This window comes from Xiphophorus maculatus, chromosome 20 (genome assembly GCF_002775205.1).
Source record: "Xiphophorus maculatus strain JP 163 A chromosome 20, X_maculatus-5.0-male, whole genome shotgun sequence".
In the NCBI taxonomy this organism is placed as follows: Eukaryota; Metazoa; Chordata; class Actinopteri; order Cyprinodontiformes; family Poeciliidae; genus Xiphophorus; species Xiphophorus maculatus.
This window is the reverse complement of record NC_036462.1, coordinates 30835945-30858256: the sequence shown is the minus strand read 5'-3', so window position 1 is coordinate 30858256 and position 22312 is coordinate 30835945. Positions and strand designations below refer to the sequence as shown.

Here is a 22312-nt window from a genome sequence, read left to right as displayed (position 1 = left end):
AGGTCTTGGTCTACAGCTTTCACTGGAGCGATTCGCAGCCGAGTGCGAAGTGGCCGGGATGAGGATCGGTGCCTCCAAATCCGAGGCCATGTTCTTGAGCTGGAAAATGTGGTTAGGGTGCCTCCTGGACGCCTCCTTGGTGAGGTGTTTCAGGCACGTCCCACCGGGAGAAGACCCAGGACATGATGGAGGGACTATGTTTCTCAGCTGATCTGGGAACTTCCGGACCAAGTGGCTGGGAAGAGGGAACCTGGGCCTCCTGACTGAGAGAGAAGAACAAATCTTGATCTGACGAAGCCGACTGCGGGTTTGCGTACCTCTTGATCATATTTTTAATTGATTGTTGAAAAAGATAATTCAAAAAATGAAACATTTAACGATTCATTTTCACGTCAGTTTAAAGAGAATACAACACGTTGAGGGTTATTGTTTGTATGAGCCCGAAACGTCCCTGCGAGCTCCTCTGATGTCGATATTTGTTTCGTGACGTCTGTGAGAAACCTGTGAAGATTTGTCCCCTACTGGAAGCGGGCACCGCAGACCGCAGAGCAAATATGGCTGAAATATTACACCATTTGGCAGAATAATAGCCCCACAATTAAGCCTCAGTTTTTTTTGCCTCCAACCGAGCGAGCTTCCATCCTTTCATATTCAATTCAACTCAGAAATATTTTATTGATCTCAAATTAAATATCAGCAATAAATACAAATTTATAAATGAGTATGGTGTGTTAGAAAGATATCGATTGTTTTAAAGTTGAGACGATAAGTTGGAAAAGACCGCTTCTCTCGGGAATTAAAGAAAATACATTGGAATTAGCCCATTTCTTTTCTCCACTTCACTTTTTGATCATTTGTTGTCATTTTACTGGCAAATCGGTCAGAAAAACTGAGATGCTGTTGGATCCCTGCCTCTCTGGCTGCACTGCGGGTCCCTGCGAACAAAGTCCAACACCCAAAATAACATTTGTTATTGTATTTGTTGAATCTCAAGTGAAAATGTATAATAAATAATTCATTTTTAATGTTTATCAATTTTTTAAAAAACAATTGAATGAAAGGTACATAGACATGTTGTACACCTTCTTCATCTCTTTTTATGTCAGAAACAAAGAGATGGACTATATGGCAGTGGTTCCCAAAGTGTGGGGGGCGCCCCCTGCAGGGAGCGCAGTGCCATTGCAAGGGGGGGCTCGGGAAGCGGTGATGGGGAAAAAACTGTTACATAAAAGTGTTTCACTGTAAAGATGGTTTGTAGTGCGCTTTGTTGCAACCTGAAGTGTGAAATAAACTTCAGTGGAGTTTGAAAACAAAATATGTTTATGGGTTTATGTCTGGTTGCACCATGTGTGTGCCCAGTTGATTTTTTTTTTCTTTTTTGGGGGAGATTTTATTGTAATCCGTAGGGGGGGCCCAGAAAATCTTTGGGAACCACTGCTATATGGCATGGCGACTCTCCTTAGTTATGGAGTTAAATAATGTGGATTATTAATTAAACTGTATAGAATGCGCTCCAGGTGGTCCTAAAAAACTCTCCCATCTTCTTGTCCGGTCGACGCTGGTCTTTTTGACCAACCCTGACTCATAACGAAGGTCAAAGTCAGGACTGTTGAGATGTTATAGACATCACATGCTCTTGGACTCAACGTTCTGAATGTCAAAATAACCCTAGGGAGGTACTAATGTACATTTTTGAGACAAAATTTCATTTTGGTTATAAAGTTCACATTTTGGATCTTACTGGAGAAGTAAAAAAAAAAAAAAAATTCACCTAAACAAACAAAAAAAGTTACAAAAAAAAGAAAGAAAGGTGGCCTCCTGTTCAAAGGGTTATGTGGCGCCATCATAGCAGGGCATGTGGAGCAGCAGCTGTCCGCTCTGGCCCTTTCCGCATTCGGGCAGAGTCATGCTGGACTGAAGACGGAGAGGTTACGCTGGCTGTCATTGCGGAGCAGCGGCCACCGGACTGCTCATGGAGTTTGTGTTAGCCGATAAGACTGTGGAGCCGCTGAGAGGGCCAAGGGCAGTGGAGGCTGGCAAGGCAGAGATACCTAAAGTGGACACAAGCAGGTAAAAAGTGGGCAAAATGACAAGAAACAACATCATGGGGGACTAGAAACTGTTGACAGTCTGCTAAACCAGAAACAGGAACTGAGCCAAATCTTTGTCTCTATTCTGCCAACGTCAAAATAAAACACAATTTCGCAATTGCGGGGTTTCCGTTAAATAAGAATTGAATTAAAATCAGACGTCAATAAGCTAGTTCGCGCAATGAATCTTTAAAAATGATGGCAGCGACGGATGTTGGTTACATAAGATATACATAACTCAGCCAAGGCGCTAGCGCAGAGACATCTGCGTCTTATTCCAGCGTTGGAGCGGCAAGCCCCGCTTACTTGGAGTGGCTACGTATGCAGCGTGTTGGGGGAACTAGTCTGTGATTTTAGATAAGAGCTGCGGATTCAACACGTTGGAATGACACGTTTTTTTATGTAAGCTGTTAGAGCCAGCTGCACATTGTCTGAAAATAGCAAAAAGAAAAAATTACAATCCACAAAGGAGACTACTTCCTGTCTTCTTCTTCTTCGTGGTTACTGCCATGAAGTGACGTCCAGTTATTGATCAAGTGACTCCTGTAGTCCGAAAAAAGTGTTTCTATTATATCCATTTCGATAACGATGAAAAACCACCTTCTCCCAACGCAACAACTTTTTAATCAAAAAACATGTTTTGCTTTTTTTTGGGTTGTTTGTTTTCGAAATTGCCGCGTTTCCATTAAGCAAATTTATTTTCAGAATTTCAATTTGTGCAGTTCTTTTATTAACGGAAACGCAGCTACTGCACGTTGAAAACTTCCTGTTCATTGTCTTTGCTATTATTTTTGCACTGTATCATTTTCCACCTTCTTCCTTTGCCTCACAGACTGGCCTTTATGCAGCAATGGTCGAATTTCTCACAGTTGGAAAAAATGCAACTTTGTCAGATTCCACCTGTTCTACTTGAAACAAAGAGAAACCTGAAGATATATTGAACCTGGTAATGAATTGGAATAATTTAAAACACGCAGCAATAAAGGGAGCAGCAATGACGAATTATAAAACTCCTCAACTTTTCATCCCCCTGTCGGTCGTGGCAGGTGGCCCGCTCATACTGAATCGAATTCAATTGTAGTTTGATACAGCAAAATTAGGAAAGCCTTTTTCAGAAATGTGACAATAAGAGTGAAGCATGTGTCCTCACCAGCGACCACGCTGGCTGCAGTAACAGCGGGGTTATCGCCTGGCAAGTTGGCTGATCCAGCCATACGAGACTGCTCCTTCACAACGGAGACTGTGTGAACAGCAAGCAATATAAATGAAAAAATAGCTTCTTTTTTTTTTTAATTCTGCTCTCATTGTGGATTAAAACTGCACTCTGGGACTCTTACAGAAGTACGGGTGGTCCATTGCCTCGCGGGCGGTCACTCGGGCCTGGTGGTCGTAGCGCAGAAGTTTGTCGAGGAAATCCAGAGCCTCGGCGCTGACCAGGTGCTGATTCTCGCTGTGGACGAAGCGCTCCCACCGTTTACGAGAATGCCTGCAGGGAAACAGAAATGGCTTTCAAACAGGCTGCCCTGCTGTGATTAAATTATCTTAAGGAAACTGCTTTTAAACAAAATCTTACAAAGTAGTTTTGGTCTAGTTTTTAGTGCAACTATTCTAGTCCACCTGAAATAAGACAAAGTGACTTATAAGTAACTTTACAGCAAGATGTAGAGGCTTGTTTTAAGTCAATATATTCTTAATATTGATGAAAAAGTGGCAGATAAATTAACTTGTATCATTGGAAAATATAATCTGCCAATGGAACTAGAACTTTTTCATCAACATTAATGAATCATTTACTTAAAACAAGCCTCTATATCTTTCTGGAAAGTTACTTGTAAGTTATTTTCATCTTATTTCAAATTTACTAAGATATTTGAACTAAAAATTAGACCAAAATTACTTGGTAAGATTGTGTGTTTTTTGCAGTGTAGACCCAGCTTTACCAGTGAATGTTATGGTCAGAAAAGGCCAGCAGTAACCAGCAGGCTGTCTTTAACATCCAGTCTCTGAGGGGAAACAACTCGTACCTTCCCAGAATGTCATTGAAGCGAGGTTCCAGCTCGATGCTGTACTTGTCGATATAATCGTAGAGGTCTTCTGTTCCCAAAACTTTGGCTATTCTCACCAACTTCAGGAGAACAAAACAGAAACAATCTTGTCAGTACTGTTAAAGACGCGCAGAAAAAAACAAACGACAAAAAAAAACTTGCTAATGAGAAAGATAAGCCTCTTGGAACATCTGAAAATTACAAGAATTATTGTGTAGTCAGTGGGCCTGAAAACATCCTCAGAATATATTTCTGAGAATAAGCGATATACACTGCAAAAACGTAAATCTGTTATTAATCAACTTTATAATTCCAGTGGTGAACTTTGACTCTCTGTTTTCCAAACTGCCGCAAAGAAACAACAACAAAGAAAGGTAGTCGCTCCCTTCTCACACATCCTGAGGTAAACGCTAACCAGTTAGCTTTTGAAAACAGAAGTTACAGTGCAGGTCAGCCCCTGCTTTTAGAAACTGTAGTTGTGACAGGGGAAAATATAAAAGTCCCACCAAAGAGGAGCTAAATGACGACAAATGAATTGTCAAAGATCAACGACCAGCCCTTTGCTGTACACTTTAATTTTACTTGAGAAAAATTTCTGGATTCTCAACCCACTGAATGAAGAACAAACCAAAACTTCCCCAGACGCAGACACACAGCTGCAGGTTTTGTTAAAGTTCCGTCATTTTTTTATTGAAATAAACCGATTTGGAAACATTTTCTTTAGCCTGATTTTGTTACTTGTATGAATTATTTTCATTTTCATCCTTAAATTGCCTAAATTTACACTTAACTTTACATTTGGAAATTGTAAAGATTTTGGCCGATGCCATTTTTTTTTTTTGTCAGAAATGTTGCTTAATGTAGCAAGAAAGTTGCTCAAATGAGGTGACTATTGTTAACTGCAAACGTGCAGACATGACCTGGTGGGCGGGGCCAACAGTCAAACCTCTCTAACGGGAGAACAGAAGAGGACGGTGGATGATTTTTAGACCTTTGCTGAGGTAGATAAGATCGACTTCACATGTAAGTATCACGTAAATTAAGGAAATCGGGTGCACCCTTACACTACAGTCACATTTAAGGGCACAAATTCCAGTGATAAATATAAATATTTTCAACTTGTAAATCAGAATGCGTACATTTGCAACCATGTAAAATAAAGTGACTAAGACAACTATTCTACCCACTGAGCTCCAGTCGTCTTTACAGACACCTGATTAGCATGCCGCTAACCAGATTAACACATAATTCACTATAAAAGCATTTAGAAGTTCGTGGGATTCAAAGACAATGAAGAGACAGAAAGAAAAACATCAACATCAATCAATAAATGCTGCGTGCGTAGTTCTCACTGCAGGCAGTGGCTAAAGCATCGTAGAAAAAAAAAAAAAGCAATGCACTTTACCTGATCGTAGTTGTCATGACCGTGGAAAAATGGTTCCTTCCTGAAGATCATGCTTGCCAACATGCAGCCCAGGCTCCACATGTCCAGACTGTAGTCATACATCTGCAACACAGAGTGGAAGAGCTAACGTACCTGAACCGTTTAAAACATGAAACAAACCCAAACATTTCCAACGTCGCTTTACATTTATTTCAAAATGCCTATTTTTTTTTAACTCGCTTATTTTGTAGACTCGACGTGCGGAACAACAAAAGTGATAATAGTTTAAAATTCAAACAAATGGGCGGAGCCTGGAATAATTCTCAAAGTTTAGATCAGCATCTGCTTTTGTTGTCCTCCCATCAAAGGGAAGACACACTTCTTAAGAGCAGAACACACACCTCAGTCAAAAATAATCCCGGCACCAGTGATGCTCGATGCCACCGATTTCCTTTCCGATCTAATGCCGAGTAAAATCGAAGCTGGTATCGATGATACCGATCCGATACTTTGTGCAAAAACACTTAATTTGCCTGTTAAATCTAAAATAAAAAAACATGTTGTAATTCAAATCCTGGCTTCATAAAAAGAACACAAGACATCACTCTAATGTATTCATTTTAAACTTAGAAGTACTTTGAGACAGCAGCGTCATTTAACACAGCTAAGCTATTTCAGCAGCAGCAGAAAATCAAACAAAATATGTGAAAATGTTTCAAACTTTAAAAAGAATAAAAGAAAATTATTTACTTAAATAAATCCTTGTGTAATTTTTAAGAACTATTATAAAATGAAAGCTGAAACATCTCCATGTCTGACTGAGCAGCAGCAGCACGCCGCGCTTGGGCATTGCATCCTTTGTGCATTGCAGACTTACCAGGCGGAAGAAAAAGTAGTTCCACGTCAACCTTGTGTCATTTAGGCAAAATCTCAATAATTTTGTCTCTTTCTAACGTGTTCTTGTTCAGCTACTTTATCTCAAATGACTCAAGTATTGAAAGTGTTGATACTTGGATTTGAGAATCAATCTTTAGGCGTAAAGGTTTGATATGAGAAGTATTGATATTCCAGTATCGATCCGGCCAACCAGCTTCTCTGTCATTCAAAAGAAGCAACAAACCTAGCGCCTTGCTCAATACTGTTCATTTCAAATCTCTGATTATTAGTTTTTGGTTTTTTAGTACTACTCAGCAGGAAACATAGTTTAAATTATCATTTTAATTGGCTAAAAATGTTGTTCTAGTTCAAAAATATATGCATATTAATTGCTTTACATGCGTCACACGATGCAGTATAGGGCTCAGTGAGAATTTAGCTGCTGGCTACCTACTACAAGCCAACATGAAATCCCTCCCACAGCCGTACCTGGTAGTCCACCAAGAGCTCGGGTCCTTTGAAGTAGCGCGAGGCGACTCTCACGTTGTACTCCTGCCCTGGATGGTAAAACTCTGCCAGGCCCCAGTCAATAAGCCGCAGCTGCGAGAGCAAAAACAGGACGTTACGATCCATCGTGACGGACTTGTTGGGTTTTTACTGGCCAGCAATGACTTCTGTTCATCCTCGATGTCTGATTATTCAGGTTGTTCTTTAGCACGTGCAAACCGTTTCTGTCTCATTCAACAATTCAATGCAACCATCGTAAAACAGAAGCATGTGAAAGAAAACGCTGGTGTCCATCACACATTATGGAGTGGGATTTTGGTGTTCTTGTCGACCTTTCGATGCTCGTGATCGATCATGACGTTATGTGGCTTCACGTCTCTGTGCATGATTCCCATACTGTGGCAGTAATCGAGTGCCTGCAGACAACATGAGATAAACATGACGTTTACACACACACACACAGGATAACGCACAAAAGGTAAATGGAAAAGGAATTTAAAATACCGCCAGATGTTTTCACTGAGTAACTGATCAAATTATCTTAACCTAATACTTAAAAATTACATCAACAGATAAGCAAAAATATATAGTTAAGAGGGAATTTTGGTATTTTAAAGACCCAAATGACAATTTATATAAGGAACATAAAATAAGAAAGCATGGAAAAGAACATTTTTCAAAATCAGTTTCTTTCAATAATAATAATAATAAGTTTAAAAAACTTACGAACCTTTAACAAAAACATCAGCTGTGTGTCTGTGTCTGGTGAATTTTTGGTATTTTCACTCAAGTAAAAGTGAAAAAAAAACGTCATTCAAGAAAATTACTCAAGAAAGAGTGGAAAAGTATTTGGGGAAAAAAGCCTGCTCAAGTAACTGATTAAATTATCAATCATTTAATATTTAAAATTTACATCATCAGATGGACCAAGATATAAAGTAGAAAATGACAATAATTCGTATAAGTAACAAAACAAAACAAAATCATAAAATCAGGCAGAATTTTTTTTTTTTCTAAGCCAGTTTCTTGCAATAAAAAAACTTCTGAAACTTTAACAAAAACATCAGGTGTGTGTCTGGTGAATTTTTGGTTAAAAGATGTTTGTTCTTCATTCAGTGGGAAGAGAATCCAGAAATTTCACTCAAAATAAGAGTCGTAATACAACAAGGCCACTGACATTTAATGAAATCTAAAAGGCTAGACATAAAACAGACACATTTGACATCTAGTTCTGTTTGGTTGTTGAAAACGTCCGTTTTTATCTGAGCGGCTGAGATGCTCCGTTTAAAAACGTAGTCTTCACCATCGCAGCTATTGCTTACGGTTCTAGTGGAAATTTCATTTTGCAAACTAAGAATCTTATCATGGTAGCCAATAAAAATCAATAATTGTTTCATTCCTAGCGTGAATAACTCGAGGCTCAAGTGTTAACGCAAGCGCAATGTTGAATGTTGTTTATGGTTGTCTGCGTCATTTCCCAAGCAAACACAGCAAAGCGCTCCTCACCTTGAGGATCTCGTACATGTAGAAGCGGATGTCGGAGTCTGTCAGAGTTTGGTACAGTTGCTACAGATCAAAACAGTCATTAAATTAGCTATTTTAAACTGATTACACACATTCATAAAGCACGTACAATAACGATACAACGCATCACGACACTTGAACTCATCAAAAATGAAATCAAAAGACAACACACACACACACACACACACACACACTGGAGAGCGGCACATGAAGGGCAAAAAAGACGACTTCCAACGCCATGCACCGCAACGGAGAAACAGTTAAGTTAGAGTTCTGTTCTCACCTTAAAGTCTGTGTTGTTTACATGTTCAAAGACCAAAGCAGGCGTCCGGGACTAAAAAAAAAAAAACAGAATGAAACTGGCTTGTATTTGAGTTTTATCAATTTAATCTATGTAGTCAGAGCCTCTGGGTAAACTCAAACAGGAAGGAAAGCTGTAGACGTGCAGACACTAACAGCACTGGGTACAAATCTACTGGGATGTTTTAAGGTTTTTTATATTGATAGGCATGGTCAGCCGTTCCCTGGGTGACTAATAATAATAACAGGGCTCTCTCCGGGAAACATGCAACATGACAGAAAGGTCAAAACGTGAGCACGGTGCTGTGATTGGACGAGACGTGTGAAACCGTTTGTGTTTGAGACTCTCTTCTTGATTTGATCCAATTTCTGTGTCTTGAGACCTTACTGGTTTATTCTACCACATAAACACGTTAAAGACATTTCCTGTTGCTACATTTACTTTTTGGTGGCGACGGTGGTAGGAGTTTGTCCCGTAATCGGTGGGTTTGAACACTAGCTCTGTCGTTGTGTCTTTGGGCAAGGCACTTCACCCGACTTGACTGAATGTAGTGCAAAGCACTTTAGAGTGCTCTGGACTTGATAAAGAACTATACAAGTACAGGTCATTTACTATTTTTATGGTTCCGTGTTCCACATGGGTTTTGGTCAGGTTCAGGGCTTATTAGCTTAGCGCCAGCGTCGCATCCGTGCTACTCCTTCTATCTCCGAGTCTCCTCCTCTCTCTTGCTCTGTGTGTGTCAGATGTTTAGCTACTCCACTGGCTGCTTTAGTGATGACGATAATGATCTTTCTGATTGGCTGCCAGTCAATTTATCAAGCTGCTAACCTCCTCTAGCGTAGAAAGCGCAAATGGACAAGTTTCCGACATGAAACAGACAGGGAACCACCCATCCTGCTACGGAGAACACTGCTGCTGCTCGTCCAACCAAAACATTTCTGTGAAAAGTGACCAGAACTCTACTTTTCAATCAATTAAATTGGGGATAGTTACCCATTTTGCAAATGTACTTCTTATGAGAGAGCCCAGGAACATTAAGACCAGCGGTGTCCAAACTTCTTTGGCTTTGGGGCCACAAATTTAAAGCTGTAAATTACTTGGGTGAGACACAATTCTTTTTATTTATTCTTTTTTTTTTTTTGCTTGTTTTTTTTTTTTTATTAAAATTGCAAAATGTATTTACATTTTTTCATACTGATGATCATCAACAAACTAAACACATTATTATATTATTTTAATGAAGCAAGCAGAGTAGTTTGGTTTCTGTAGAACAGTGTTTTGTAGATTATTGTAGAATAGAAACTTTAAATAAAATAGAAGGTTTGACCAAAACCAAAAAAACAGCAAAACATCGTAAATTTGTTGGGTTGATCATTTTTTTCTTCACGATGTACGATTATGATAATTTTTCAACTACGGAAGGTAACATAACTATTTGACTGTGCTATAAAATGATACTGTGTTCCTGGAAAACACAGTACTGCCCCTTTAAAAATATGTTTCTGCACATTGTACGAGCTGGCGAACCAAATTTAGGTTGTTATGGAAACGTCATCGAGGGCCACCCACAATTGTTCCGAGGACCGCAAACAGCCCCTGGGGCCACACTTTGGACACCTCTGATTTAAAACTACTTGGAATGCAACCACATAAATCTATCCATAGCCAGGACTCACTTAACCATATACTTACAAACACACATTTCCCAAGCCCCACAGAAAACGATAAGCTGGTACAAGTGGTAGGTTGGCAACTCTATTGGTACAGCAGTGACATTTCAGAAGCCTAACAATAATTACTGTCGTAAACACAACAAAAAAAACTAAGTGTGCTACATGTACTTACTACGGGGTCCTTTACTATATCGATGAGAGAAATAATATTAGGACCTCCACGCAGGTTTTCTAAAATCTTGATCTCGCGTTTGATTTTCTTCTTCTTCACTGGCTAAAAGAGAAATCGTTAAGCAGCGTTAGAAAAATCGGCCGAGTGACCTTTCGCCTTGTTAAGGCATTGTCCCGGTAGGGCTTACCTTTAGGATCTTTACCACCACCTTCTCGTTGTTGGTGATGTTGATTGCCTCGAACACTTCGCTGTACTTGCCACGTCCCAACTTGCGCACCAGCTGAAAGTCATCTTGATTTCTTCGAAGAAAGAACGAGAGGAAATGTCATCTCAAGTCCTAGACGAGGACTTCGAAAGTGTTGATCATAAAACGCCCCGAGTCATTTACCCCCATTCCACAACATGTGACTCATAGTCCCAGTATTCCCTCGGGCGATGAGTGTTGACCTCTGTGTACACTCGTGCCCGACTTGGCAAAGGTCCTGACATCTCTGACAGCTTGGCAGTGGCAGTTTTGGCTTAGGTACGACTGGAAAGAAGGGAAATGGGGGTTGGAGTGGGTGACGGGTTTGCCTGAGGGGAGGAAGGGTGTGAGGCCCCCCCCAAAGGTATGGTGAAGTAGCTGACAAAAGACGAGATAAAAGAGATGGAGCAAAGTATTCGATTTTACTGGAAGAGAAAATCAGTTCACTTACATAGCACCAACACACAATAAAAGCCAAACAAGTAATTTTAATTTTATAATTCAATCACATATACAGAGGATCCTAATCATTATTAAGTTCAGGTCATTATTCAAATGAGACTAAAAACTTTTCAAATCGAAGGAAACCCACCAGTTGGCATCAAGTCAAAGACTGCATTTCGGATTCAAAATTATTTGTTTAAGTAAGGTTCTCCAATCTTCATTTTGTGAGCAACTTTTTAGAAGCTCGGTGACTTCACTCAAACCCTGACTGTCACTCATTCCTATACAGCATTAACAAAAATTCTACTATTCAAATACAGCTTCTGTAGCCGAGGATCAAACCGCTGAGGTCTCCGCCTGCGGCCACTACCCATCCTACACTGCACCCTACAGTCACAGGCTTTGGGTAGTAACCAAAAGAAAGAGATCACAGATACAAGCGACCTAAATTAGATTACCCCGCAAGGGCGTCTGTACTCTCCCTTTGGGTGAGAAGCTCAGCCATCAAGGAGGGACCGAGAGTAGAGCTGCTGCTTCTCCACATCGAGAGGAGCAGGTTGAGGTGGCTCCGAAATCTGGTTAGCAGGATGAAACCGGACAGCCTTATTTGACGTAGGGTCCGTGTCTATGCAGGTAGTTTGTGTTCTCGAAATCTTCGATATCTATTTGTTTTCAGATATTTACCAAGCACGCAAAATAAAGAGACGTCCTTTAAAAAAAGGGGGCCGGTGAGAACCTTTTATATACATACAGTGATGGCACTTGGGGAACTTGTGTATCAGAACGACAAAGTACGACAGGCTACTGCATGAGCCTAAATAAGAACGGTCCATTAGTCTCATGGAAGACCAAATGACAGTCTACTGTAGCATTATCCACAGTGTGAGGTGGAGTACATACGCTATATATATATATATATACACATGCTACATATAGTAGCAGCACCAGCTGCTACTATATTGGAGTGCTTATACATAAGACAAAAGCTATTTCACATGGTTGGTCTTGATTATTTAGCTAATGGCTATGAGGACAATTAAAGTACCATATCCTATACAAAAAAATCTGTATGTCAAAGCTGTAGGCAAGTTGATATTAAATATCACTTTATCAGATGTGGAGGTACAGTTATTCTGGAGTACTGTCCAACTAAGGAAATGGTTGCAGACGTACTAAACAAACCAACAACAAAGATTAAGTGGAGGAAGTATGATACGTTGGTGTGTTGGTGTGCTAAAAATGTATTTGGGTTGAAACATTAACAGACCGAGGCGGTGTATGGGGGTTGGTTGAATGTTGTCTTTGTAGTTTAGTGCTCTCATTTGTTACTTATTTCTGCTTTTCTATCGGTTTGTTTCGCGGCACATGCTGACATATCTAACTTAATGTGAAACTAAAAGGCGTGTGCTCCTTCAAACAAATGGGAACAACACGCTGACCAAACACGCTTCATGCGCGTCACGTTTTGCACCGCCGCTAAGTGTCAGGTTCCCTCCCGGTTCCAGCAAAGCTCAACATGTAGCAATAAGCGAATAGCGCCATCTAGTGTTCGCGACGGTTCGTTTAAAGCAAACTTTAAAATAGCGGGACTCTTGTCCCCGCTGCGTGCTTTAAAGGGACATTAGACACTAGGTGGTAGTTATCGCGATAATGGATTATCTGTGGACACGCAGGAACAAAAGCAATATTTACCAAAACTTTCATTTCCAAGAAGAAGGACATCATTATTATTATTAATATAAAAACTTGGATTCCCCAGTGTACTTTAGTCCCACGTTGTCCGGAATATGCATGTGCAGCAATTCTGCACACCGAAAAGCTCCGTTAGTATTTTGAAAGCTAATAATGTTTTCCTTCTCGCTAGCGCATGTTAAGGTGAGCAGCAGATTATCGTCTGGAAGCGGCCCCATTGCAGTAGCTGCTAATCACAGGAACACATCGGACGCTCATCTCCAGTCAGTCCCTGTTACGCACAAGCAAATATTTACCCTTTTCTTATCAATCCGCCGAGCGAAGTCGATTTCGACGAGCCATCAGTCCTGGCCACGGTTCGGTCCAGTGGGCCGGGGTATGGTTTCTGCCGTATCAAAGGCAAATCTGGCCCATATACGTTCCTAAATGTTGTAACGGAGGCCGAGGAGGGACAACCTTGTTCTCAGTCGCGAATCATCTGCGCAGGAATAACCTTTTTTATGTTTCACATTTACGTATTTGTGCTAAGAAGCAACTAGGCGACTATTAAATCGTTTGTCTTTTATTAAGAAATCATCATTCCTATGCAATGTGTCTTCTTTACAGTGTTGTTGAGCCTTTTTTTGGTCATAACTGTGATTTTGCTTCTTTTTTCAGCCATCAATAATGACCTGGGGCCTCATGCATAAAAGAGTGCGCAGTTTTCACACTAAAACTTGGCGTAAGGAAAAGTTTAGAAAAGTGCGGCGCACAAAAAAAAATAATAAAAAAAAAAAAATCGGATGCATAAAGCCGTGCGCACCCACGTGGGCGCGCACCTTTCCTTTATAAATCCTAATTTGCGGGAAATGGAGCGCAGCTGCAGGTCCGCCCTGTAAATTAGTATAAATAGCTACCCGGAAGTCTGCCACCACGTGAAGCAATAACCATGGCAACGTCCTTGTTCGAAGCTGTATAAGTACTTGTAGTAATAATACTTATATATTTTTATTTAAAAGGTGCTTTGAGGACACATAATGTCGACTCACAAAAATAAAAATAAATTTTAAAGAAGAAGTGCTAAAGAAAAAAAAAATCCATATTAAAAAAATGTAAAATAAAGAGATCGTTCAAATGCCTGTTTGAACAGTAGCGCGTTCAGCTGGGATTTAAAGACAGACAGCGAGTCAGAGAGTCATTGAGTGGGAATGTGGACGATTATTCTAAATAATAGAGATGCTTCATGTCCATAAAGGCGCATTCACAAAGCGGGCGACTCGACTGAAGGATGACTTCAGCTGGACCGGTACCGGTACCGCACGGCTTCTTCTTTAAGTTTTGCTCAGAGCTCCAGGATGATCAGTCTGGATTAATCTAAACGCTCATAAATCATCATCTACATTTCCCAGCAGATCAATATGACCTCTGATCAATCGCAATCAATCAATCTGAATCCTGCCATGTTCTCCATCAGAGCCAAAGCTCCACAATTACGCGGTTCACTTTTGCGCAGCTACTTATATACGTGTGATTACACACACCTTGATCAACCTTAAAAATAATCAAACCTGTTGATTATTTTTAGTCAGCAGATTTGAGTTCATCTGCTGATCCAATTTTAGTGAGAATGAAATGACCCCATAGATGCGTTCCATGCGCTTCGGAGTAACGGACCAATGCGTTACATCTTTATGAGACAAAAACTGAGGAATAGTACTATTTACATTCGAGCGAGGTTTTCACATACTTTTATTTTTATTTTCTTCATTTTGTCTGCGTGTTAGCTTATTGTCTGAGGATAAATGTGGTTCAGTTTCATCGTTTACGTTTAAACAATAAAATATTAAAATCATGAAAAACATCGGGTTTGGTGCTTCTTGGTCTAAAAATCACAGGATGTAATCAGATTTCTGTGTATTTAGGCGAGTTTTGACGCTTTGCAGTTTGATATTGTCCACAGAAAAAGTTTGCGTGGCTGCCACATACTTGCACGCCAGCGAAAAAGTGTGCGTATATTTACGCAAACTTTGACGCAAAGTAAACTTTTATACCTGCCGACTTGTGCGTAAAATATGGCGCCGCACATTTTTGTGCGCACACAAGCTTTATGCATGAGGCCCCTGCTGATTGAATCTTCTATGCAAATGTGTCAAACTTGAGACCCGCGGGCCAAAACCAGCCCGCCATATCAGTTTTTGTGGCCTTCTGAGGCATAGAGGGCCACAAAATGAATACAGGCTCAAGATAACAGTTGTGTGCTTAAATATTACTTCATCACTAAAATAAAATCAGGTTTTGTTGTACAAGACCAAACAAATGTGAAAAGATGTTATAAATTATTTATTAAGAATTACCAACTGAATCCAGAGAAAGCTATATTTAATAATTTATTAATAAGTAGTTTTATCTGTACATTCTCTCGCAACTGGCCCTATGAGGGCATTCATGATGTAGATGGGGCCCAAAATGAAATGAGTTTGATACTCTTTCTTGTTCTCAATAGGCTCACATTTTTAATTTTGTGAACATTTGTGCTACCTTATTATCACTTTTCAATCAATCAATCAATCAATCAATCAATCAATCAATCAATCAATCAATCAATCAATCAATCAATCAATCAATCAATCAATCAATCAATCAATCAATCAATCAATCAGCTTTATTGTCAATTCCTCTTACATGTCCAGACATACAAGGGAATCGAAATTACGTTTCTCACTATCCCACAGTGATACAAGACAGGGCGTTACTAACATTGAGTAGCAATAAAAGACACAGTCTAACTAAAATTATCCTAAACAATTAATAAATAGATGTACAGTAACTAGACATATAGCGTAAAAAGTTTTACAACTGAGAATGTATATGTTCATATATAAGTATATGGAGATATACAGATAAAAAAAAGTGGCAGAAGTGCAGAGTTTAAGTGCCGAATTTACCCTCTATGTTAGGAGGAAGGGCAGTTGTGCAAGGTTCTGGGTTTCTTCTTCTTCATCTTCTTGGCCGCTTTGATGCTGAGGGGAGGGAATTCAGCATCCTCACAGCCTGATGGATGAAACTGTTGGAGAGTCTGGTGGTGCGGGAGCAGAGGCTTCTATATCTTTTCCCGGAGGGCAGGACACTGAACAGTTTGTGGGCAGGATGATTTACATCTCCCACAATCGTGACCGCTTTCTGGGTGAGTCGGGTGGTGTACAGGTCTTGCAGGGCGGGGAGTGGGGCACCAATGATCTTAGAGGCTGTTTTCACAATGCGCTGCAGGGCTTTTCTGTTCTGTTCTGTGCAGCTTCCACCCCACGCTGTGATGCAGCTAGTCAGGGTGCTTTCTATGGTGCCTCTGTAGAAAGTGGTCAAGATGGGTGGTGAAGCACTTGCCTTCTTGAGCTTGCGCAGGAAGTAGAGGCGTTGTTGGGCCTTCTTCACAAGTGATGTGGTGTTGGTGGTCCAGGAGAGGTCTTCACAGATGTGCACCCCAAGGAATTTTGTGTTGCCTACTCTCTCTACTGCAGCGCCATCTATGGTCAATGGTGGGTGTTCATTTGGTCCATTGTCATCAAAATGCACAAATAATCACCAAATTGTGCCTACATATATACAGTACAGACCAAAGGTTTGGACACACCTTCTAATTCAATGGGTTTTCTTTATTTTCATGACTATTTATAAGGCAATAAATCCCACTTATTAACCTGACAGGGCAGGTTGACCTATGAAGTGAAAACCATTTCAGGTGACGACCTCTTGAAGCTCATCAAGAAAATGCAGAGTGTGAGCAAAGCAGTAATCACAGCTAAAGGTTGCTACTTTGAGGAAACTAGAATATAAGGGGTATTTTCAGTTGTTTTACACTTTTTTGTTTAGTGCATATTTCCACATGTGTTATTCATAGTTTTGATGCCTTCAGTGTGAATCTACAATGTCAATAGTCATGAAAATAAAGGAAACTCATTGAATTAAAAGGTGTGTCCAAACTTTTGGTCTGTACTGTATGTATGTATGTGTGTGTGTGTGGGTGTGTGTGTGTGTGTGTGTAAATTTTACCTCAAAAAATATTTTAGTTCCACTCTTTACTTTTAACAGTATTTAGGTTCATGTTCTGTGAATTCTCCAGTGCTTTTAAAAATGCATCATAAATAAAGTAGCACCTCCACCTTTGTGTAGGCATCAACAATCACTTGCGTTAATGGTACCCAGCTAACTGACCATAGTTTGTGACACTGAAGTGTCAATCGTTTACAGGAGCAGTGTGGAAAGTGTGTTTTGATCGACAGTTGGCTTTTTGGTCCCCCACAAGGAAATTGGTTTACATCTCCATAAAAGACAAACATATATGACATTAACATGGTAATTTAGGGTTCCTTTTTACTGTTTAATGATGTAATTGCTTCTGGTATGAAAGAAAATATTATCTTGTTTCTTGATAATAAGGAAGCAGCTCAAATGAGGATTTCAAGGGATGTGTATTGTTTGCTATAATCTTTCTCACCTTCCTCATAATTCTGCCTTCGGTGTATTTTACTTATTAGAATAATGCAAAGTAATGAATCAAACCTAATTTATCTACAAGATTAATGTAGGCGTGGACATAAAACACTTTCGGGGTTCGGGATAAAAAGAAACAAAATCCGAATCTCTTGATGAAAGCATTTCTTTTTTTTTTATTTACTTAAGTTATTTATTTGAATTGTCCAGGAAAACCCGTGGAAGCTTCTGATGCCATTATGAGAATATCACTCCGTCCGCCAGGGGGCAGCATAATATACGTAGAGACTAAAGGCCTCAAAATGGAAGAATGGAGTAATATAACACAGAACACGGAGAGAGCGTCATCGAAAGCAGTTTTATAAATAACTTCATTTTATGTGTGTTGTGTAATACTAAAGCTTCGGAGAAACTTAATCAGTGCTGCTGTTGCTGTAGAGCAAGCTGTGACAAACAGGTAACAATAGGCCATTAGCTTGGCTAGGTTCTGCCTCAGGCTAGTGCTAACTCTTGCCGCTACTCAGGAAAAATGGCTATTTAGTTACTTGTTAGGAAAAAGCGTTGTGATAAATTTCCTGGAAAGGTACAAACAAAGGTTAGCAAACGTTAACATGAAAGCTAAAATGCTACTGGCGCTAACTTCAGTTGTGAGCGAACAGGGGCTAACTGCGCAAAGCGCTGCAGCTAACCTAATTTAGCCTACAGCTACTAGCTTTGTGCTTAACGCTCCCATTCATTGGAAGTGTCCTGAACATCCATGTTCACATTTCAAAAGTCCATTTACAACGCATTATTAGGGAGACTATATTAACGTTTACTCGTAACATTTTTTAAACTCGTCTTTGTTAAGACGTCACGCAGTTGACCGTTAATTATTGTCTTTGTTACAGTCCTGTCTTGTCAACTGCCAATTACATTTTAAATAAAACGTTTGTTGCCAACAACATTAGTGATGAGCAGATTTACACTTATTAGCCCTTTCAAGCAGATGCGGACTATTTTCAGATACCCCTCCACATAGCTTAGGGAACACATTCCAGTCAATTTGCACAGCTGATCTCACTGGAGCTCTGTTTCTGCAGTTAGTGATGGAGCCATCAGAGGACACTGGATCAAACTTGGCTTCCCAGGAGGTCAACCCTGTGTTCCTGCAGCAGCTCCGAGAGCTGGACATCCCAGAGGAGGCAGCAAAACAGGTGGGGCAGTACTTTCTGACATGCAGACTTCACCAAATAATATATACGTGCAGTATTTCCTGATCTTTCTTATTACTTCTTCTCGCTCCAGGCACTACTGCACACTCGGAACGTGTCGGCTGAGGAGGCGGCCATGTACTACTTCAACAAACTGGAGAATGAGGTGCCCATAAGCTAGCCTTAGTCCCCTGCAGGTACACATTGGTACGTTAGACCCAGTACAGTTTGTCCAAAACCAAATCTGAGTGTGTGTCTGTCTTCGGTCTAACACACAGGAGGAGGGGGACGAGGACCTCTTGTTCAAGATGGTGTTTGTGGTTAACATGGACCTCGGCATGGGTGTTGGAAAGGTAATGGTGAAAAGAAAGCACACCTTCTGCCAAGTAAGCAGGTTTTTGTCTAAAATTGCTGTTTCTGAGTTCTGAAATCGTTTGAGTCTAACGTGAAGTCTCAACAGCACAGGTTCCAACAAGAAATCATTTATTAAACAAAGATGAGGGCAAAAATGTAAAGTTTGTGTAGAATCGAACGTAAACCCAAAACCCCCCAATTTACACAGCAGATTATAGGATATCTTTTTATCCTAAATCACTTATTTAGGATAAAAAAAACTTTTGTCTGTTGGTGTGTGCTTTCAATTGGCATTTTTAAAAAATATATTTTGGAGTTTAATCAACATAAAAATAATCTCTCCTCATTTTAAAACTTGAAAATAAATCCACACGAACATACAGTACCGAGAGCCGAGCTCAGTATTGGTTAAATGTCGTTCCCTGTGGTGGTTTTGTGTTTGGGAGCACAGTGAAGTCGGTGCTGGTTGTGTGTGCAGATTGCTGCCCAGGTGGGCCATGCTGCGGTGGGTTTGTACCAGGCTCTACAGGAGAAGAACAGCTGGCGGGAGATGGCCTGGAAGTGGGACCAGAGTGGGTAAGACCCATGCAGATCGTGGCTAATTTAAAACCACGACCTCATAGATTTTGTTCATCCTGCTAATATTTGTTTCATTCTTTCTGCGCATCAAGATAATTAGCTTGTAACTCGTATGATTTTTAGTTTACATCTTTCTGTAAAAGCTGTCTTTTTCCTGTCAGGATAGCATTAATATGTTTGCGTGATTCTCTACTTGTTATTCCCATTTCCACGTGCCACTGTGGCTTTTGGCTCCCCACGTTGGTTTGGTTTGCAAAATGACATCAGCAGCAGACTTGTGTTTAAAATGTTATTTTATTTAACAATTGCAAAAGTGTTCTTAGTGAAATTCCTTTCAGGATGCAAATGAGTTTGGTGTTCATACAGGGCCAAGAAGGTGGTGCTCCAAGGCACCAACGTGGCCCACCTGCTGGAGCTGCAGGCCCTGGCCCTGAGCCTCAACCTGCCCACCTACCTGGTCCAGGATGCAGGTCTCACCCAGGTAGTCATTGTTCTGTCAGATCAGATTACGCCGTCAGATCGTCATATGCTTAGCACGAAGTGACAGCTAAATCTGTCAGACAAGTATACGCTGTCATTACCATATGATTTTATTTAATCAGCAACATCAAATCTTAATGTAGATCATCATACACTTTGTTATTAACAGTGGTATGACATCCTGACTTGGCGGTTAACTAGTCAGACCGTCATCAAGCAACAGGGAGGCGAGTTTTACTTGACTTTAGCTTTAGCTAGTCCCTGCTTTAAATACACTTTTAAAGCACGACAATGCATGTCTATCTATCTAATTGTCATTGAAAACAATTTATTGACTTATTTTCGTCACAACTTGTTGCATATGCTGAACTGACAACTCATCTGAAGGTCGGACTTCTTAATGTGCAGGCATGCGTACTCACTGCATGTATGCTATTCTGACATCGTAATCATGTAAATATCGCAGCGCGTCTGTCCGCGTACGCGTTGGAGTAACAACAGTCTCTGCAGGTGGAGTCCGGCTCCCGCACCGTCCTGGCCATCATGGGAGCAGAAGAGATGGTGAACAACGTCACCGGCAGTCTGAAGCTGCTTTGAGTTGTTTGGAGTCTCTGCAGTGGCACACAACCACCAGGAGGGGGCAGCCTTCCTTAGCAGCAGGAGAACTGCAGCCAAGCATGAGCTAAAAACCTTTCAGAATAATAATATTTAAAAAAAACCCCACAGAAAACATCTCCTCCCCCAGCACCATTCCTCTTTCTGTCACTTTTCCCCTCAGCCGCTTAATCGGACATTCCTGCGAGACCACCTACTAGCAAAACAGTTGATTCCTCTGGTTCATTTTTCTCCCTCAAATGGTAAAAAATGAAGATTTTAATGGTGGTGTTTGTGTACAGCTGAAGTTCCCTGTTAATATCATTTCTGGTGTTATGGTTGTGTACATGTTTTTTTTTATGGCCGTGTGATGTGCCATTTTTATCAAAATAAGAAGCTGCTGGTTTTTGTTTGACGTAAAATGAGTAAATCTTCCATTCTGTTTTCCACCTCCCTCTTAAGCTTAACATTTAAAGAAGCAACAACCTGGCACCAAAGCTTACCCTGCAAACATTTCTATTTGCTCTAAAAACTGCTGCCACAAATGGTGTGTTTAGGTTCTTTTAAAAAAAAAAGAAAAAGTGGGGCATGATAAAGAATTTATGGGTTCCCAAGCCCATGTTGTTGATTATAGTGTCACAATGTACATTGAAACTACAATGTTTGTTCTGCAGTGTTAAAATGCATGAGATACAAAATGTTACAATATGAATTATAAAGTTGACAGAGATTTGAAGACTGTGGTATACTATTCATTGCTTTGTTGTGTCAGGTGATCATTAAAACACCTCAACATTACAACCTCTCTGGACTTTGTGCTTATTTTACTCCCATAGACTGCGCTGATGAGCCATTGGCACTGCGGGTGTGGAAAGGTTGTGGGAAGGAAATAACTGTTGCAGTGCCATTTTATTTGTTGTTCCCCCCGCCCCTTCCTGCAATACGGCGGTTGTGTTGGGAGTATTTACATTTTTTTAATGAAAAAAAGGCAATTACATGTACATTTGAGACCTTAAATTCAGAAAAGCGTTGAATAAGAAGTCTTTGTCCAGCTAGTGTCACTGGTAAACGGCTTTATTTACGTAAAGGACGTTTAAATTGCACGTTGACGAAACCGAATCCGTGTTTTTGCTGTTAAATCTGCAGTCGGGCTCGGTTCAATCCGCTGACGACACGTGACAGTTTCACTGTACTGCCAACGCCTCTGCAACAAATGACGTCGGCATTTTTCAGCGTGTCCAATCCAAAACTGTCTCCAAGTCTCATGACATGACAAAAATCCAATCGCGTCACCACGACAATTTACATAACACCTCTGATAAGCGTTGAAAGGCGTCGGTTCAATGATCTGATTATTGTGTCGCCTTTCTACATCGTGCCAGTATGTAAGATGAAACACCTTATAGCTCCTTTCTGTGATTTACAGCCGAAGGACACCATGTTCCTCGGCCAACCTCAGAAAATTCCTCTAAAATCTCACTGAGCCACTCGTTTCCGTCCTGTTTATTTCTGCAACGGGGTTACAAACAAGAGTTCAAAACAGGAAAGATGGCCACTTTCATCGTCCAGCCACTCGATAAACGCACACAACGCCACATGTAATACTCCGTTGAACTGACAAACCGGTAGGTGGGGCTGACCTAGTGGGCGAACCCTGCCTCTTGCAGCCCTGAAACTGAGCCCAAGAGACCCC

At 40.5% G+C, this 22312-nt stretch overlaps 2 protein-coding genes across 3 annotated transcripts; one reads left to right on the top strand and one right to left on the bottom strand.

Moving 5' to 3' along the window:
- Window positions 1-1004: 1004 nt before the first annotated feature.
- On the bottom strand, window positions 1005-13408 carry LOC102221217 (casein kinase II subunit alpha-like). 2 transcript variants are annotated; one of them, XM_023325604.1, is made up of 13 exons: window positions 13249-13408; window positions 10961-11194; window positions 10760-10871; window positions 10573-10674; window positions 8710-8760; window positions 8409-8468; window positions 7235-7318; window positions 6885-6995; window positions 5541-5642; window positions 4115-4215; window positions 3428-3576; window positions 3241-3330; window positions 1005-2051 (listed from the first exon to the last, which is right to left on the bottom strand). In XM_023325604.1, the coding sequence occupies exons 2-13, from the start codon at window positions 11059-11061 to the stop codon at window positions 1942-1944; spliced, it is 1173 nt and encodes a 390-aa protein (XP_023181372.1). In that variant the 5' UTR covers window positions 11062-11194; window positions 13249-13408; the 3' UTR covers window positions 1005-1941. The 2 variants fall into 2 exon arrangements, with proteins under 2 accessions (XP_023181372.1, XP_005803759.1); XM_005803702.2 differs by having other exon boundaries at window positions 10961-11101.
- A 4281-nt stretch (window positions 13409-17689) lies between these two features.
- LOC102221479 (probable peptidyl-tRNA hydrolase 2) lies at window positions 17690-21417 on the top strand. The gene is made up of 7 exons (XM_005803703.2): window positions 17690-17876; window positions 18502-18615; window positions 18707-18778; window positions 18891-18965; window positions 19445-19542; window positions 19912-20026; window positions 20536-21417. Exons 2-7 carry the CDS (start codon window positions 18508-18510, stop codon window positions 20620-20622), a joined length of 555 nt encoding a protein of 184 aa, XP_005803760.1. The 5' UTR covers window positions 17690-17876; window positions 18502-18507; the 3' UTR covers window positions 20623-21417.
- Window positions 21418-22312: the final 895 nt, after the last annotated feature.